This window comes from Phaenicophaeus curvirostris, chromosome 4 (assembly GCF_032191515.1).
Source record: "Phaenicophaeus curvirostris isolate KB17595 chromosome 4, BPBGC_Pcur_1.0, whole genome shotgun sequence".
Classification (NCBI taxonomy): domain Eukaryota; kingdom Metazoa; phylum Chordata; class Aves; order Cuculiformes; family Cuculidae; genus Phaenicophaeus; species Phaenicophaeus curvirostris.
Window position 1 is genome coordinate 19,624,352 of NC_091395.1, and position 20,597 is coordinate 19,644,948.

At 41.0% G+C, this 20,597-nt stretch overlaps 1 protein-coding gene across 23 annotated transcripts in view; it reads left to right on the top strand.

Moving 5' to 3' along the window:
- Positions 1–20,597, top strand: part of ADGRL3 (adhesion G protein-coupled receptor L3) — a 431,999-nt gene that overhangs the window by 177,814 nt on the left and 233,588 nt on the right. For all 23 annotated transcript variants that reach the window (XM_069855440.1, XM_069855444.1, XM_069855420.1 and 20 more), the window contains one exon: positions 19,595–19,704. In XM_069855440.1, the coding sequence (XP_069711541.1) occupies positions 19,595–19,704 (110 nt within the window). The remainder of the gene's footprint in view (positions 1–19,594; positions 19,705–20,597) is intronic.

Below are 20,597 nucleotides of genomic sequence, written 5' to 3' on the forward strand. Positions count from 1 at the left end.
AGACAAATGTTCCTCACAGCCCTTTGAAGCGTGTTAGAAAATTATGAACTTTTTCCTGCTTTGGTTTTCATTCCTGCTTTCTCTCCCACCCACAGCCAAGTGGATTTAGGATGAATCAATAGGGACCTAAACATCCTTTGAAGCAGTGTCTCTTATGCAAGAAAGAGCAGCAGCTATCACTGAAAAAGGGGAGGGAATGGAGTTTCTTAGTAGCTTTTGCAGAAAACCATTGTAATTTTTCAGTTAGTGAAATGATTACAGACTTTTTAACTCTGGAGGCCTTTACAAATACAAGTGCTCAGTCTCTGTGTTAGTGGTGACGTTCAGGCTACATCTAAATGAAGATGTGTGTCCTTTTGTGTTGCTGTAACCAGAATTTGCCTAAAATGGAGAGCAATACAGGAAAAGGTAGGCATTGTGAGAGTATTTGGACACTCCAGCTTTGTGTCCTTGTAGTTATACAGTGAAGTAATGTGGAGGGATAGTCTTAAGAGCAGATATTTAAGAGTGTGTTGGCACAAGAGGAATCAAAGGCTGACTGGGATTTTCTTGACATGAGGGAGAAGTCTTTGAAAACAACAGTGGACTCTGATCTACAGGTTGGTCTGAAATGGAGCATTTTGCCAACACTGTTGCTTAACAGCATAGGAAGAAGTTGTGCCATAGCACTACGACTCATAATTTGAGCACAGACCTATTGGCAAGTACTTTGTTTTGCTAGGGCTGCCAGTTTTACAGAGAGGATGAGGAAAGCCGTGCCAGCATAAGCCCTCTCTGTAAGCCTCGTTAACTTCATGGTCTGGTTGAGTTGGTTTAGTTTGCATATGGCTATGCCAAAAAGATGCTTTTATGTAATAAGCATTATTTTTGTTAAAACCAAATACTAAACCAGATTCATCAACATTTGTGATACAGTTAAAGTGGTTTGCTGACTTTGCTCCTTGTGCAGACCTTGGGCAGAGGCTGGCTCCTCCACACAAGGTCTTGTCTCTCAAATGCCATAAGGGTCCTGGATGCTTCCCTGATTTCAAAGCATCATTTTGAGTATCACGGCTGTTGTAGAGTCTGCAGGACAGACTGTGAACCCATCAGGTCATAGAGTGTGTTTCAAAATCATATGGGACTTCGGTGCCCCAGTAAGGTTCTCTCACTGGTCTAGTGTAGTAAAAATAATCATACTTCTTAGAAATGGTTAGGTAATGAGAAATCTGGTCAAATTTTATAAGTGTACAGCTATAATAAAGTAACATAATGATGTCAGATCACCAGTGCTGCTGAGCAAATGTGTCACTTGCCCTGTTATTTACTTTTTCCTCTGGACAAAGCTTCACCAAATAGGAGCAAAGAGGTCTCATTTTACTGTGAGTCCTTGTCTGCTATTTCACTTGATATAACAAGGTGTAGGTGGACAGGCAAAATTACTTTCACTCCCATGTTTTTTTCAGATGCCACCAGGTGTTAACACATTTTCTATGCTGACCGTTTATCACGTCCAAGAGTGTCCCCTTTAAAAGGGAATAAGAATCTAAAGCAGCCAATGACCAGTTTCTTAGAACTGGACATCCTGGCACTCCTTAGCATAAAGGTAATTGCAGGGGCAAAACCATAGTGGGTTTGATTCACCTGTGCTGGGAGACTGGAATAACTGCCAAAATCGATACTGCTCTTCCAGTATATGAACAGAGCCTTGCTGGGGTGATTTTCTTCCCTTGGAAACAAAGTGGCGGTGGATTTACTTACCTAGTCAGTACTCCTCTTAATTTTACTCATGTAAGTAACTGTTCTTGGCAGGGTTGTAACAGATTCTACACTTGTGGCTTGGAGAAATTTATTATGCTTTTTCTGTAGAGCTATCTGCCTCCCTACCCCCATTTCCAGTGGAAACTGCCTTGTTTGTTACAGGTCATCCCACATCACTGCAGCACACTGGGGAAATGGCAATAGTTCAGCTACTTGGGTATTGATGTCGGACTTTTCTCTTTCTGCTCTTTTGTAACTTGACTGATATTACTTTGCTTTGTTTGAAGGTGGCAGTTAAGAGGGTAGTACGAGTAAAGCTACAGTTGCATGAGATGTAAATATACCATGGCTCTTTAGGTGCTAATACCATTCCAGGAGCAAGGAGCGCTGTAGGAGTTCTTCAAAGTGGACCAAAGAGAAAGTGGGAGGAGGAGCAGGGAAGGCAGGAGAGAGCAAGGTCAAGATGCCAGTCATGAAAAGTGAAGGACTGAGCAGATCTTGTAAATACCATCCCTAGATGGTAGAAAATGCTGAAGGTTGCTTCCTTGTTGTCATTGTCATTTCATTTTTGCTGATGAAGAGAAGACACCTATTGTCTCCTGCACAAAATGGAGTTACTCATGTGCTGTAGTGGAAGACATCTCACTGAAGTTAATGCAAGTTAGTTGTATGATGTTCAAGGAGGAGAAAGAACGGGGATTTTCTGTAGGCACATCAGGTCCTGTAAATAACAGTACTGTGCTTGTGTATACATGCCCCAGCTAAGCTAGAAATGGCCTGAGTAAGGACCAAGGGCCACCCTACTGGGCTCACCATGCACCAGGTGGGACACATAAAGGCTGCAGTTATGGGTGCTTTATTTTTTTTATTTTATTTTATTTTCCACCCCTAGCATAATTTGGAGATGACTAAAATTGTGGGTTTAAATTTGTGTAATTAAGCTTGGAGACATATGCTGGTGTTTTAATGTTTCTTACTCAGTTTTGTCATAAGTCAGTTAGGAGCAGGTAGAGACTAAACTGATTCTGTCACTCTTAATCTGGGGTTTCTATCACCTTAACTAAATTAGTTTAATTGAATCAAACACTGCTGCATTCCTCAAACGGTCTCCCAAAAAGGTGCCTGTGCTGGCACATATGTTATATGCAAGAACGTGCATGTGTGCTGAATGTGTGTGCCACCGTGTGCAAGCAAGCAGCAACTTCCTAAAATATCAACCTGCATATCTGTTTGGGCATTTATAGGTTGCTAATTACTTTGATATTACATCTAATGGAGAGTTGTAAATCCCCTTATAAATTCAGTTCACTGCTTTGGCGGCTTTGCTGACAGACTAGTAAACAATTTCTATTCAGAGTGCAATTTTCTAGTTTAGGAATGTAGACACTTAGATTGGAACTCAGCATTTTAGGGAGAAATGTCTAAAACGTTTACATAACCTATTTACATATGAATACAAACATTACAGACTTTATATTAACCGCCCTTGTTGTTACTCATTACTATGCACAGAAAAAGACATCAGCATTTCTAGTAGCATCTACAAAATTATAAATATGTGATAGAGTAATTACTGATTTGGAAATCCAAATTATATTAAAATGATTGTAGCATCTGTGTCTCCAAAACCCTCTCCATTTGTCAATTCTAATCTTTTATTGCTTAGGCAATAAACATGAGTCTGATGTCTGTTTACACAGTTCTTTATGAATCCCACCTCACACTCCCCTTGAAATTTAAACAGAAAGTGGAGGAAGGGGAGAAGTTGGATATCAAGGTATCTTAAATCCATCCACAACTGTTTCTCTTGCCTTTGCTTTACCCCACACTCTCAAAAATCTTGCAGAACATCACGGAATTACAGGATGACCTGAGTTGGAAGGGACCTACAAGGATCATCAAGTCCAACTCCTATCTCTGCATAGGACAGATCCAAAATTTACACTGTGTGTCTGAGTGCATTGTGCAAATGCTTCTTGAATATTGTCAGGCTTCCCTAGGGAGCTGTTCCAGTGCTCTACCGTCTTCTGAGTGAAGAACCTTTTCCTAATATCCAACTGAAACCTCCCACAGCACATCTTCCTGCCATTTCCTCGGCTCCTATCATTGGTCGCCAGAAAGAAGAGATCAGCTCCTCCTCCTTGCCTTTTGAGGAGGCAGTAAACTACTATGAGGTCCCCCCTCAGTCTCTTCTCCAGGCTGAACGGACCAAGTGACTTCAGCTGCTCCTCATACAACTTCCCCTCTAGACCCTTCACACACTTTGTGGCCTTCCTCTGGATGCTCTCCAGTAGTTTTACATCCTTTTTATGCTGTGGCGCCCAAAACTGCATACAATAGTTGAGGTTGGGTCACACCAGTGCAGACTAGAATGGGACAATCAAATCACCTTCCTTGACCAACTAGCAATACTGTGCTTGATGTACCCTGGGACGTGGTTGGCCCTCCTGGCTAGCAGGACACACTGTTGGCTCATGGTCCACTTGCGTCGACCAGAACCCCCAGATCCATTTCTGCAGGGCTGCTCTCCAGTCTCTTGCTCCCCAGTCTCCAACACAGGGTTGCCATGTCCTAGGTGGAAACCTCACCACTTGCCCTTGTTAAACCTCATGTGACTGGTGATTGCCTAGCTCTCCAATTTGTGTAAAACCCTCTGTAGGGCCTCTTTGGCCTCAAGAGTGTCAACAGCTCCCCCCAGTTTCGTGTCATCCGTTAACTTGATTAGCAACCACAAGTTGCCAGGAGGATCATACTGGAGCTGATGAGATTTTGCCCTTGTGGTAAAAACTGCCTTCCAAGAAACAGAGATCAGTTCGAGGCTGATCCTTTACCCTTTTTACTGCATACTGGCTTGACTCAAATGGTTGTGAAGCTTCTGTAAGCCATGGAAGCATTTGGTGTGCTCCATGGCACGAGTGGATGAAACTCAGACCTTAATGTGGTGACTGCGATGCAGAGTAGAAACCGAGGCTACATTCTGATGCTCTTCATCACAATGGTACTTTACTTTCAGAGGAGACCGTTTAGGTGTCATCAGGTTTGGGTAGCAGATTTCATATGTCAGTAAATAATGATAAAAGTAATATTGCTTCCTGTTTTGCAGAAAGGCAGAGATTTCCCTCCGAAGGTCGATTTGCCTTGCAGCAGAAACCACAGTAGAAGCCTCTTTGCTGCTTCCTGCACTTCTGGCTGCTACAAGATGCTGCACAAAGGAATTTATTCATGGCTCGCTGAGCTGTGGTTATTTGTAGCAGTGTCTGCTTCCAAGTTTTTAAATCCTGGACCAAAGTTCCAATCCAAAGAAGTCAATGGGATATAATTTACTTGAAAATAATGTGCATGCTAGATACGGGACGTCCTGATGTTGCAGATGCTCTGATAAACAGAGTGGGGATTGACACTGCCTGTAGCTTTTATCTCTCTTTACACTTTCTGGCCTGTATATGCATAATAACAGTTCTGTGAGGTGAAATGCTGCTGTGTAAATAAAATATTCATCACACCTGCAAGGGAAGTTTGAATAAAATCCCACATAGTTTTACTGCATGAGCAATGAGATATCGGAAATGACAAATGGGTTGACAAATGGTGTGCAGTGCACAAATAACATTATTTATTTACTCAGTCATGTTGGAGTGAGATGAGGTTCACTGGCTTTTGAGAGTTGTCAGAGTACTTGTAAAGGCAGAGGCTGCAGGATCAAGCCTGAGCCGCTGGCCCTGGCAGGTAGGTAACTGTTAGCTGGAAAACTGAAGCATCTCTTTCCCAGGCTGCGCAATTTCAATGAGCGTCAGATAGGGTGAAGCTGGTTGGGACAGAAGGAGTTTCCTAGTTGATCAATATTTTAGGTTTTGCCTCTCAATCTGCTCACACTAAACTGTTTCTCAGCACTGTCCATATGCCTGTACTGGCTAATTCAGTATACTAAGGGAACTGGCTGTTTATACAGAGCACTTCAAAAATCATGGAGTGAGACAAATGCTGTTAAAGGCACCAATGAGGTAAGGAAAAGCCTCATCTTATCAACATTTGAAAAATAGCTGACTTTCTATAGATGCACTGAGAAAAAGAAGTTGAATACCGCTTGTGACAAGCCAGTCTATTTTACACTAGAAAAGAAAATAAAATGCGTCAGTAACCTGTTATTTTTACTGCCTTCAGGGTTAGCAGTAGAGAGTATACAAACAGTTTCTTTAATCTCAAAGCTGAGTTAATAAGCCCTCACCCCTAACTGCTTACTCTCCAGCACCTGAGTTCTCATTCATCACTGCTTCTCATTATAGCCAGGCTGCAAAATGGACTACCAAAATACTGCAGGATTTTAAGTCACCACAATTTTAATGCCATTACATGGAACAGAATGTATCATATTTTCCATTGCTGCTTTTGTCTATATGTTAATTGGTCAAGTATTCACCAAGAGCAGAGCATGCATGACACTGTGTTCTAGCAGTCCAACATACCCTAGAAACGTAGCGTGCCATTTTCAGCCCCTACCAAAATGGTACCTCAGTTACTCAGAAAAAGTGAAGCCCATAGCAAGCAAAAGAAGTTGGACATAACCTCCATAAGGATGTTCTATAGAGGATGGAAACTAAGAGTTTGCCATTCGTGGAATTAAACCCAACTCTTTCAGATCCTGAACAAAAACTGTGGTGCTGAACTACTGCAGAGAGCAGGAATGAAATACATTCAATTGAGAAGGCCTCATCAGAGCAGTGTGCTCAGCACTAACGATCCTGATAGAGTGCAGGACTTCAGAGCTTGTGATTTTTAAGGCTGGAAGGTGTCATGGTATTATCAGCAGTTATTTTCTAGGAATTATTGAGCTGATGCAAGGGCCCCTGTGTTATAAGGCTCAGGGAATCACTGCTTGGTGGCCTCAGGGGAGCACAGCTGTCACCTTTGCACCCACATCTTTGTCTCCTTGAGAGAATAGAGAGCCTTGTAAATAAAAATGTCAACAGGACACACATGAAACTGAACGTGACAAAAAGTCCAGTAGCAGCTTTGAGGTCTCAAGCATCCAGCACAGAGTTCAGTAGAATCAAAAGCCACTTGGCAAGTTACCCCTGGCCGGGAAACACAGCAGGAGCCATCATGTGTTTAGAAGTAATTTTCTGGCTGTGATGCCAGGCACTGAAGATCTGCCTGGCCACGGCCTCTGCTCAGCAAGGGATGCTCTTTGGGGTTTTTTTCCGTCATGGAGAACTTTTCCTATGACCTTACCAAAGCTTCCAGGATTTGCCTGAGCATCTGCAGTCAATTCAGTGAAAATCCAGAGAGTCTGGGCAGATGGTGGTTGGTTATGTCCGGCTGATTGCAGTTTAAGCACTTGTTTGCATTACTTATGCAAGGCAGGGGACAGAATTTCTCCCCCAAACTGGATCTTTTGGTAAGTCAGAGCAAGGGAGCTGGTTTTTTGAGGGCAGGAGAAGAGCAGGCCAAGAGGAGCATTTTAGGGAGCAGCGTGGTAAGGGTGCAGGGTGTCGCCGATAATCCTGTAGAGGAGTTGGGCACAGTTATGGATGAGCGTAGCTGAGTGTGGGTTGCATGTATAGGGTGGTCCTTTTCATCAACAATGTTTTAAAATCTTAATATTCAAGGGAAGCTTAGGATGAATGGTTTGGGGAGTTTCTTTGGTGACATGAACCAGTGAAACTCTTTGTGCATTTTTATAATCAGGGAATATCCTTGATTGTGCACTCCCTCTGCCCAGCTCAGACCCTGTTAATGTTCCTGTAAATGACTGTGCACCCACCGAATTCAATGGGCTGTGGATCCAGTCCCATGAGGAAAAGAAATTATTTGGCCAGCACTATAGTTTGTTGTTTTGTTTTGGGTTTTTTTGGTTTTTTTTGTTTTGGTTTTTTTTGGTTTTTTTTTCCAAGAAGAGGTTGCTTTTGTGCTACTTGCAGTGAGGTGAACAGTTTATGCCTCCCTCCTGGCAGGGCTAAAGTACTCATGACCTAGCCCATGATGTGTTTGGGAGTAGACCTTTTCATACAGGTACAGTGACTCTCGTAAGATAAAAGGGCAAGTATCGGAGGCTATAGTCCTCTCTACTTTGGTGGCAGCTAGCAGAGCAAGCTAGCCTGCTTCAAGGAGCATTAATGCGCAAAAATATGCTGTATCTTCTTATCTCTCAAATGCAATGAGGAGCAATGTGATAGTGGGAGCCATGCTCCCTTGGGAAACCCTGCTGCCAAATTGGAAAGCGTCACATGGCTATAGCAGTGCAGCTCCTTGTCATGAAATGGAGGATTTTATTTGCTTTTATTAAGTAACAGAAGCTTAATTAAGTTTCTCCTGAATATAATAAAGTGATAGAACTGGATGTAGATCAGTCCCAAGTAATTGTTTCACTTCTTTACCAGCTGTTTAACTGATACTCAAGTGTTAAGCAAAACTGCTGAATTTCTCTTTAATTTTTTTTTTCTAGTTTTGTAGGGGCTAAGTGGTCTATTTCCCAGGGGACTGTGAAGTTAGGCTTGGTCCTTTGACCCTAATTAATCAATGGCTAGGCTCTCAGTGCTGGCTGTGGAATGCTCTTCAATTGCTCACTTATGCAGTCATTTGTTTTGTTTAACCTGCAGTGGATTAAACTGTTATAAAGGTTCTCTGTGTAGAACAGCTCTAGTCTTACAACAGCAGGCTCTCCACTCGATCCCCGATTCCCCTGGGGACATGGCAGGGAGACAAGGGAAGGATGGTTCTCCCCACTCCTCCCTGCCGCACTGCCTGGATCTGCTGGTATTTCCCCAGCGCCATTGGTGAGCTTCCCAGGGCTATGCTTTTGGCAAAGGGAATATCGTTAGCTGTTAGTATAACCCAAGAATTCGCCAGATAGATGCCTCACTTTCTTTCATTAAATGTGAAACTTTAGAGACAGAAACTTTAATGATTTTCTGTGCGTGTGTGTAATACTGTATGCTCTGCTGGGACCCCTCTGGAATCCCATGTCTCCAAACAGCTGTCAGACAGCTCAAATTCTTTTCTGAACTGCCAATCTCCAAAAATATTTCCTTCTCTTCTCGCGTATGGAATTTCGCCCCTGACTCAGTGTCTGCACAAAGTCATGGCAGGATTCAGTGACAAAGTTAAGGCTGCCAAAGCATTAGGGCCAGAAATAAGATCTTTTATACCAGTTGTAGAGGGGGACCAGGACTATAATTTTCCAGGGTACTTTGCTTTCTCTTCCAGCACCAGTGAATTGTTTTAAGACAGTGTGTTTCTTGTAATGATTGTTGTTAACATTCAGAAGAAAGCTAGATCATTTTAACATGTTTCAAAAAGAGATGTTAAGATTTATCTTCCTTTTTATTAGACCCACTGCACCAAGGCATCCAGTGTCTTTAGAAATGTAAGTAATGAAAGGCAGAGAACAAATGTGAAATACAGAGATGATTTATAGAGACATCTGATTAATTTATCCTGCATCTTTATCATCTCATCCATCTCCCTGGACTTCAGCTAGTACATCTGAGCAGCATCAGTCATATATTTCTAGAGCTGACTTGCTGGAGACATGCTTCATGCTCTGGAATGTAGATTTCCCAGTTCTGCCCCATATAAGACTCCTTTGCAATCCTGGGCAGGTGTTTTCTTCTTTCACAGAGCTATCTAGTTTGGCTTATCAAAGTGGTTAGGCACTCTGTGATGCAGTCTGCTATCTGAAAAATGCTTTACAGCCAACAGCTTCACTTCTCTCCATCAGAACCAAGGAGTCTCAGGCCATGCTCGAGCAGCTGGGCCTTTTTCCAAGAAGAACCAAGCTCTCTGGAAAAATTCCACTCCAGTGGGAGCCAGAGACTTTCTGGAAAACTTGGCCTTTGAGTTTAGCATTCTCAAAGGAAGCCTTCTTACATACAGTTAGTTTAATTCTGTGCCTACAGTATTAGGCAGGCTCTGTAGTATGAAATAGCCAATCCTCCACTAACCACATATTTTCTGCATTTTCACAAAGAAGACTCGAGGTCTGCAGAAGCTGTTCTGCTCTGTTCCTACCACTTGTTATCCCAGAGACATTCAGAGGCCATTTTCCTACCAGACTTTTTCTCAAGATAGTCTTTTTAGCCAAATGTGTATGTTTTTAAAATATATAATTTAAAGGCAGATAAGGTATTTAATGAATAAGTAGTGTCCCTTTCAGAATGGTAATCAGATAGGGCAGAGCAGGAAAACAGCTGGTGGGCATATATAGCTGAAAACTTTAAAAAGATAGATAGACAGATAGATAGATAGATAGATAGATAGATACATTGATACATAGATACATAGATAGAAAGAATAGATATGCTGAAAACTGCCCCAGGAAAGACAAATGAAGGAATAGGGTGGTAGGAGGTCAGGGACATGTGACCCCTGACTTCTTCCAGCTTACTGCTGAGCACAGTGTGCAAAAGACTCTCTGGAGCTGCTGGACAGATGTTCTCACAAATGTATCCCTCTATCCCCTCCCATGTTTTGCTGCATGCAGACATAGATTGTTCAGTGCTATGTGTAGACATTTTGAGGAGCATCTCAATGGTGGTTTCCAGTAATATATCTAAGATTAGGTGCTTTTTTGTCTTTTTTTTGTTTTTTTCCCCCCTTGCCATGTGCTTCCATATGTGCTTTGTGTGAGCAGTGCTGGGCTGGGATGTGTATGAAGTGTTTTGCGACACTCTGCTTTCTCTTGTGCATAGAATCAAAGTGCCTTTGTTCAAGCTTTGGGCTGAAGATCAAAGCGGCAGAGTTGGCTGTGTTGGAATAAAATAAAGAAAAATCCCTCTTGAATATCAAAACATTTAGTTAATTTCAGGATTATTTTTTGAGAAAGTTTAATTTGTTTCTCATTGTTCAATTTGTACTGCTTTAAGGTCTGAGACACAGAGACTGAGACTCCTTTGCACAAAGTGCCCTACAAAATTGGGCACCATTAATAGATGCTGTGTATGACCTGGCAGGCTGTTTGTTTTCCTTGCCAATATTATGTTTTTGTCTGAACTTATTTAGCCATGATGCTAAAGGCAGAACCTGTTACATGTTGATCCTACTTCTCACTTGGTTGTGAAGCTTTCCCCTCCAAGAGGCTGAGGGGTGATGAACTGAAAGCTATGGACCTTTACTTAAAAATCACTTCAGTATGCAGTTGACAGGAGTGATGAAGAGAGAGATTGCTCTGGGTTTTAGAAACAGAGCTGCATGGATGCCTTTGATTCACTCCCAAGTTCATCAGGGAGTTTCCCAGCTTTGACCTCCAACACCGTTTGAACGTATTCATTTTTGTTTCATGCAGTCATTCAATTATTGTGTCAAATTTGAGATGGAATGCTGTACAAATGATTTTGGCCCCATGCCTTTCTTTAACCCTGTCTGCAGAAGTGAAAGGCTAATACTTTAAACCTACCAGCCCACAAATACAGATTACTTTAGAGTGTTTAGAGACAATATTCTCCAATCTCAGTTTTTCCTTTTGCAGGAATCAGTCAGTAGCTGGGACAAGCTTTGAGTGGTGACAGTAAATGGCAGCATTGCGGTTATTATGGGCTGTGTAATTCTTTGTGCTTTCAGAAAAAGAGACAACTAGTGAAGGGGAGTGCAGTGGAAGTAATGCCAATTTTCCTTTAAGAACAGGACAGATTATCTTTTTTTTATTAATATATTTAAAAGGCTTTTAAATGTTCACATTCAGATTTGCTTTTTTGTTCAGCTAGTGCTGATCAGCAGGTTTGTACCTCACAGTGCTACAGGGTTACAGTGCCTTTGTGTCCAGCACAGCATTGGGTCCCTGTGCTGTGAACTTGCTGGCTAGCTAGGTTGACTGAGGGTCTGAACATGCTTCAGAGCTGTTGTTGGGAAAACAATCCTTTGCCACTTGCTGTTTCTATCCCAGCTCTGGGTAGCTGCACTGAAGAAGGAAAACTGGGCAGTAACTTACATTGCCTTGTGTTAATATGGCAGTGAAGACAAAGGAATGTGTAACGCCAGCTGAAATTCAGCCCAGACCTCTAGTCTTTAATTTGACCTTCTAACCCAAATTAAAAGCCAGATTGTATTCTCTTCACATTTATTTTAACTAGTGTTAACTCTAGCTAAACCAATAAGCCTTTTATTGGTTTGTTTGTTTTAGGTGCTTGCTGTCCTCTCCGGATATCCCGTCAGTGTTTTGTAAAGTGGACTTTTATTAGGATGCTACAAAAGTTTATAGAGTTGTCCTTTTAAAAGGACAGCTGTAGTTCTTTAAAAGATGAGCTTTACATCCTTAAGGGTTGGCTGGTTTTTTTTCAGCCTTATGAATCAGCATCCAATAAAAGACGTTAGTCTACATTTCAAACCTGGCCTTGCTTGTGTCCTCAGCTCCATGCAGCTGAAACAACACTATAACTGCTTTGGGTGTGCTTGGTGTAGATCCATTTTCCATGATAACCTAAACCTTTTTTTTTTCAAATATACCTGATGGTTTGGACTGATCATTGTTTTGTCATTCTTGCACTGATTGTAAATATTTCTCCTACCAAGCTTGCATTCATGTTCTCTGTTGCTACAGGGATGCTGTAGCCAGGCACATTAGCACAAGGCACTTGGCAGGTTTTCATTGACTTTGAGGATCCATCTTCCTTCCTCACTGTTAATCACTAAGAGATAGGACAGTAAGCAATCCAAGGAAACCATAAAATGTAAGAGATGTGGTGAAACACAGAAGAAAAAGGTTTCATTGCTTGTGGGGACCCTGCTTTGGAGAGCGATGATGAGCTAGGAAGTTCCTGCTGACGGGTCCTGCCCCACACCTCAGCCTCCTGAGCTGGGTAATCCCTGGCAACAGAGTAGATGCACCATGTGCAGGGGTGCCCCAAATTGCCATTAAATCGGTTAAATATTGTGACTTTGCTGTTAAATGCTTCTTGTTAAATTTTAAGGGCCTTATCAATGAGCTGAAACAGTGCAATTACTTTTTCTTTTTTCCTACATAAATCTGGCATTTAATTTATTTCCAGAACCTGCTTTCTGTCCTGCTCCCAGGCTAGCTGTCATATAGTAGTCTCCTTGATGAACTTTACAGCTCGGATTCAGTTTGGTTCTGCAGGATTTTTCTGCTGTTTGGCTGGCTAGAGTTTTGGTGGGGTTTTCATGGTTTGTTTTTCTTCAGTTTTGCTTTGCTCAATATAAAATAATAATCAGAGGAACAAAATGGGTTGAGGTTATAGAAATAGCGCTCTTTTTTCCCATCAAACATAATAAGATTTTACAATAACCATAGACATTTAAATGTATCTCGTTGGCATATCTCCACAAAGGCGCTTGGTGAGTCTGCAATTAGAATGCTCTGCCTCTCCTTGTATTAATTTGATCACATAAGCAGCAGCCTATCTGACAGCTTTAGCACCTAGATAGATAATCAGAACCTGTCAATAAAACAACAAAATGCACTGTGTAGTGAGACTTGTCTGTGCTAGCATTAAACACTGCAGATAATTATATTGCAGCAGAGGTTGGAAAGCCAGCTTCTCTGTGCTCCGAAAGATCAATAAAAAGGCCCATTCATGGGGAAGAAAATGTTAGAGAAACTGGATTTTCATCTCCCTGCCATTACATCCTTTGCTTTTAAGGTTTTGCAGAGGCAGTGAAAGAGCCTGTTGAGGAATTCTTTGTTTCTGGAAGCTAAACAGGTGGAGGATTTAGCTTTGCTTTTGTGAAACATGTTACTGAAAGCAAATATGGTGAACCGAAGTCTTTTCTCAGGGCTTGTGGTTCTGTTCTCCCCTCTACATCCTCTGCTGCCTCTCTTCTCTGCTGTCTTTCCCCTTCTCCCCCTTATTTGCAGCATGTTAACTGCACTTAAAAGTGACAATTCTCTTTGCTTCCTGTTTTGGGTTGGCTTTTTTTTTTGTTTGTTTGTTTTTTGTTTTTATAGGGCATTTTTTTTTCTTGGCCCTTTCTAAAGGGTTAATTTGAAAATACCACATATTGACAGGGGAGAACACGCTCCTGGCTGACTTATTTGCTGTGACAGCCTCTTTTTTAAAGCAGTCATCCAGAGAGACTTTTGTGTTCCAAAGAGATTTTTGTGTTCCAGAGAAGGAGAAAGATGTCTTGCAGTGTTGCCATGAAAGATAATGAATTAAATTTTGTCTTTTACTGTAAAACCATTAGAAAAGTATAACAGATATTGAGAAAGAAATTTAGATGTTGATGTCTTGGCTATAATAGTGTGCCTAGGTATTTGATAGGTGCCTTGTCTCTGCAGAAAAAGAATAAAGTGTATGTAAAGGAGGTGTCTCAGTTAAGGGAAGAAGGAAATAATATCTTTGGGTTTTGGTGATTGGTGCTTGTGGACACAGGTGAGACAGTTTGGTTGGCACTTGTGGGCATTAAGAATCCATTGCTATAAGTTGCTGTAGTTGAGGGGTAGCACCAGCTAGCAGCAAGGGATGGATATGGCAGCTCAGTGCTTTTTTGTACCAATCTAAATCCTTGGTCACGTAGCCTGAAATTTTCTGATCTTCAGTGCATTTAAGAGCCTGGACTCTGATGTCTGACTGTAGATTCAGAGGGAGCAAGTGGCTTCCCCATTTGTAGTGGCTTCCAGCAGGCCCTGTTTGCAAAGGCTCCTGGCCACAGTGTCATAGAAAGCATTGTTCCACCTCAGAAGTTCTTGTCTCCTTGAAGGTAAAGTCCAGAAAAAAAGGGGTGTGTTGGGGATGAAATAGATGTTTGAGCTTCTAGGCTATTTGTGGACCTGTGCAGGGATTTCTGGTTGTTCTTCTCCTGGTGTCCTTAGAACAATGAGTGCCTGCTCCTGTGGTTTTAGCATCTGATTTTCTTGTCTCAGGAAAATAGTCCCCACCTGGATGTGGAGCTAGAGGACTTATTGGTATTGCTCCTGTGTTGAAAAATGCTGAATGGCTTTTGTTTGGGATTGATCTTTTATTTTGTGCTGCCTTTGCATTTTTGTTCTGGCAAACATATTGCCCCAGACATATCTACCCTGATACTATTGACATTGTGATGTTAAAGTTTCTGGAAAGGCCTAAAATAAGCATTACCTGCCAAACTTTTTTTTTTCCTTTCTTTCTTTTTTGGTAAATATATCAACAGTGTTCACATTGGAAAAAATCAAAGATGTCAGGAAGGTGTTTATGAATTAAAGTGTTTCTGCCTCTCTATCACAAGACAACCTTGTCAATTAAAAATCATAAAAAAAAGTTGCAAGGGAAAAGGAATAGAAGTTTGCTGAAGGGAAATTAAGTTTTGGTGTTGTTTTTTTTTTAAATTCTGAACTGAGAGTTGCAAGCAGAGTTGAGCCCTGCAGCTGGTTCTGAACTCAAATGCTTCCTTCAGTCCCACTGCTATAAATGCAAAACAAATGCCACATGAATTATTATTACTGTTTCACATTCAAACTCTTGAAAGTCATTTTCCACTGGAACTGGGAGAAGTTCTGAAAAAATAATTCATGTTTTCTGTTACACTGTATGTGTTACACTGGAATTGACACTTCTAGGAGAAATATTTTTCCACATCTGAATGACAAACAAGTACCTTAAGAAGTGGGATTAAATGGAGCTGGAAAGAAGGCATAAAGAACCCCTTTTTTTCTTTTTTTTTTTTTTTCATGTAACTGGGATAGTTTACACTTTTCCCAGGAGGTAATTTTTCCTCTCCAAAACATATATGTGAATAACATGAACTTCTGCTTATGAGCTGCTGGGCGCTTAAAGGCATACCTCAGTCTTAACTTTTAGGAGGTATTGAGGTGTTTTCTTTTCCTGAACATACAGAAATATATGTTGCCACCAGTCTTTGCAGTTGGGGTGAAAATGCAGATCTTGGTTTGGTTTCTGATCTCTTAGGCTTGATGTAGGAATCTGCACTTTGGCAAAGGTGGATGTGAGATACTGGCTATTCCATTGAGTACACTTTGCACCACACAAGTGTTTACAGAGGAACTCGGGCACTGGCAAGTCATGTCTTCCAAAATGGAAAATGCAGCGGGTATTTTTCTTGCTAGCATGAATGCTATGGCAGCACAGTGAGTTATTTCTTGTGAAATGTGCGGACACTTGGTCCAGGTAAAGTCGCTACCCATGCCATCAGCATATATCAGTGGTGTGAGATGTACAGGGCCTCTGAGAAGCAGGGTCTGTCTTCCAACTTGCACTTCAGGGAACAGCAAAAGAAAGGAATGATTGCAGGTAGAAATAAGGACTTCAAAACAAAAATCAACCCCAAACAAAATGATGACTCTAAATTCCTTGTCATATTTCATTATATATGTCAGTAAGGGGAACTAAAATAACCTGAGGAGTTGCTTTAATTCTTCCGTGTCTCCAGAACAGTTGCCTTAAAATGTTGTACAAGCAGATGAAATGGATGCTGTTTGTTTGGGTTTTTTTTAATAGGCATAAAATTGTCTATCTGATCCCCCAAGTTCACAGATTCCTCCCACAATTCTCTTGTTCACTTGATGTCAAAGCATATGGAGAATGAAAAAGATACACTGAGGGATGAGGAGACACTTAGGAAAGCTGCAGCATGAGGGCAAGGCAAGCGAAAGAAGCAGTTTTTTTTGAAGGAGCTGATGAATCAGTGCTAGAAATAAACACTCTTGTCAAAAGGCAGTAGTAAGAAGTATAGATGGGTGTAAAAAAGTGACTGTAGTTTTCTGGAGTATACTTACACTAAAGCCAGCAATGCAAATGGTTGCTGCCCTGTTGGAGGGGAATCTAGCAAGATGCAGATCTACTGTTTCTAGCGTAAAGCTAAGGGACCTGGGTAAGGTTTCTGTGATTGCCCTGTAGGATAAACAGATTTATACTTGACTTGATGCAGTGCTGGTTCTCACTACAAATTGTAAATCCAGTAGTTAGTAAAGACCTTCCTTCAAGAAAGGAGGAAAAAAAGAAAAGAAAGGGAAAAAAAAAAGTCCCTACCAAAATAAAAACAGTGGATCACTGTCGCATTGACTGGAAAGGTCCATACCCAGCACTGAGCCTCACAACTCACAGGAGTTTAGAGCGAGTATACTAAGACTGAAGCACCAAGAAATCCCAAGATTCAATATGTAAACCCATTATTTATGAAGAATAGCTCATGGGCTGATTTGCTGAGAATGTTTTAAGGCATGATTATGTGGGTTTTTTCCCCCCCCTCTCTTTTCAATACTAAGGATGCATTTCCTTTTATACTTGTCCTTTTCCATGTCACTTCTTGTGTGTCACATCGTGTCACTTGAGCCTTTAATCTATTTGGAAAGAAATATGACAAAACCAAAGGGACCAAGAAACTGTTTTGAAAGTGGGGAAGAAGTATGAACAAAAGCATAGCAACTAGAGCTTTAATGAGGAGTGTTTTTTACCTCTTTCTCCCCTTAAAATTTTTGTAGCCTAATGTTTGACATTCATAGATAGTTGAACAGGTATTAGTTTCTTTTTAAGGTTTTTAGTCCAAATTGCCCTCATCCTTGAAATGCGCGACAATGGGACCCTGCATGTTTCATCCTGGAGTGATAAAAAGAAGCTTGAAATGGCAAGTGCTTGACACAGTTTTGCTGCCCATGTGAAATGAGTGTGACAAAGAGAGGAAGCTGAGTTTCTCTGGTTTTGGAGGATCTTTTTGTATGAGTCCTTTCTTTGCAAATTTTGTGAGGTACCACATAGTATTTGAGTTTTTATTTAGGATTTTTTTTTTTTTGAGGTTTCTGTGCTTGGTATGGTCTGTGCTTTGCCACCCCTTGATCCAGGGATCTGCAAGGGTGCTTCAGGACTTTCTAGAGTTGGGGGTAAAAGCCCATACCAGCACCCTGTGTTCTGCACTCTACACCTTGTATCTTGGTGCTTTTACTCCCTTTGCTTATATCCCAGAAGGCAGCCTACATTTTGGAAGCTTAAAGCTGGCATTTTACAGCCTTCAGCTTCCGAAAGAAGTTTTGAAATACTGGTTATGAACCTGGAGCTTTATAGATTGCATATTTTCACTTCTGTTTTTTGTATCCAAGTTCTTGCATAAAAAAGAAATGGTCACAAGGAAACGTGGCCATTCAAAGCAAACACTTCCTTACAGACAGAAAGGAAGAAAACATGCTCAGATGAACCCTAAATGTATCTGTTCCTCCCCCCCTACTTCCAATTCCTAATAATTTTGGATCCCGACTCATGATTTCGAAATGTCCCTGATCCGTTGCTCTGAGTCTATGTAATATGGCCAGTGCTGTTCCTCCAGCCAAAGAAACTACTGATTAGGCCAGTGCAATTGCTTTTTGAAAGGCGTATTGAACCCAGTAAAGGATTTTTGTTGAAAGTGAAATTTTGGATGCTGTTCAAGGCCTCTCCTGGAAGACTGCCCACTCACATGGTCCAAGCTGCCTATGCTATCCCAGACAAGCCACCTGTCTGTAAGTAGCAAAGATGAGGACAACAAAGTTATGCTTTTTGTAAATAAATTTATTTTTCCATGTGTATAATAAAACTAGTCATTTGCTGTGATAACTGTTGTCTTTCAACTAGGAAACATGAGAATGTTCCAGCCTTCTGGATTTTCTGTTATCCAGCAAAACAGCCCAATGAACAAGCATATCAGCTCTTATTAATCTTTCCATAAAGTTAAAGAAATTATAGAGCTTAAGGCAGTCACTAATGAATCAATTTTAATTTGTGGGCTCAAACAAAATCCTTATTAAGGCTGACAAGCTATAGCCTAAGGTAAACATGAAGCATTTCCATTGCAGACCTATATGAGTTGTGTAGTGGATGTTACAGCTTCTGCTGGAAGAGCAGGAGGGTCAGGGTCGCATGTCACATCAGAGGAGGCAGCATCTTAGAGAAAGCAAATGCAGTGGTCTAGCCCTTAGGAGGTCTCTTTCTATCATGCTAAAGCATAAAAAAATATCAAAGACTTATTTTATTTCTCTCTTTTTTTTCTTTAAACAAACTAGCAGAGAATTTTTCTCTGTAGAACTACTGTTTTCTAAGTTCTTTTGCATTCCAAAATACACAAAAGTTGTACATAGAGGTGCTTATAGCATGAAAGCAAAGGCAGATATGGGTTTCTACACATGTACATATCAGTTGCTTATGAATGTAAGCCATATGTGCCACATGCAGCCCAGCCTGCATGCGTGCTCTTAACCTGAAAGATGCTCACTGCAGGGGGCAGGATCACTTCCTTCTCTTTGTGCTTGTATGGCAAGATCTTCAGTGAGAACAAAGTTTGCTTTTGGAAAAAACAAATTGTTTCTGGAGCTGTGTCCATGCTGAGCCATTTATAATTAATGCAAGTGTGTTGGCTGTGTATGAAAAACTACTGTTTTGGTTTTCAGACAGCTTATTTGGTGATTTTTTTTTGTCTGCTAAAGTGTTGCTGTTTCTAGTCTTTGCCTTGTATTAAACAGCGTTATTCAAGATGACTGTTTTTTTCTGGCAACATTCTGTAAATATTTTGTAAAATATATTTGTGCAAGTATTATTTTTCCACAAATGCTGTTGGTTTACTCTTTGCATTTCATGTTGTGGAGATGCAGGTATTCCAGGTCATTTGAGGTCAGTGTGATGGAGTTTGGGTTTTGAGAATTAAAGGATCTGTAATTATTTTTTTATAATCTCAGTTTATTTCTAAAGAAATATCTCCTCGTGCTGTAAGAATTGCTTGGAGGAGAAGGGGCTGTGTCACCATGCTTCTTCTCATTTGGCAATAAGCTGGTGAAGACATTGGTGTTTGTCATCAACCTTTGTGCGCTCTCTGGTGAGCTTCCCCAGCTGATGCTGAAGTCATGGCTTCTGCATGTTTGCTCCTGTTGATGCTGGAGGGTTGCGCAACCCCTTGACCTGTCTTTCTTTCTAGGCTGTTTCTGACTCTCTCTTTTCTTCTTTTTCAGATGCAGTAATCGGACCCAATGTGCAGTTGTCGCTGGCCCTGATGTGTTTCCAGACCCTTGCCCTGGGACATACAAATATCTGGAAGTGCAGTACGAGTGTGTCCCTTATAGTATGTATCTTAATATATTTACATTTGTTTCTTTAGTAGATATCTGATTTATTGTGGAGACTGGGCCAATCTTGAGCTTGTCTCTTGTGGCCTGAGGGCAAGTAAATGCTCAGTGCCAAACCACTTGCATTATATGAGACTGAGCTGATAAGATAAGAAAAATTGTTCTTTGTGCAAGGTTTGTGCTTAGGTTAAAAATATCTGAATAGTGCCCCATGTTTTTCTTGCTGTACAGTGTAACAGTGACATATCACCTTTTGGAAAAACTTGGGAAGCCCAGTTAGTGAAAGCAGACCAGAAGAATGAAGCATTATTTCTAGCTTACAGCTTCTCTTTCCAGAGCTTTATGCTTGTAGTTATATAGCAGTATGCTTCGACCCACCTGTGTCCATGTCATTAGTGACTTTTGTTAAGTGCCTTAAATACAGTATTGTATCACCAAGGAGGTAGAAAGCTAATGTTTTTGGAATTTCTGTCATTGATGGTAGAAAATATTAATCTATAATCTTCCAAAGTTATGAAGGCACATTATACACAAGCCATTTAGCCTGAATTTTTGAGGATAGAAAGACAGTCATCTGGGATTATAGCAATTAGACTGAATGGGATATGTCAGAGCTACAAAAAGTTAAGCATACCTCAGAATTTGCTTTCTGTAGAAACCAAATTTGTTAGATGCTTTTATGGTCATACTGTCCAAAATGGCATACCTCAAAAAAGAAATAACCACAGTAATAGTAGGAGTGCACTTTTTATTAGCAGTCGTGAAGGACTGAGTGGTGAGTAACAGCACTGTTTCTAGGTTTTAAGTTTGAGCACACCAAAGCTCATTGCACACCTCTCAAAATAATAAAGCAGTCATGGGAATGGACACTTTCAAGTCACAGAGTTGT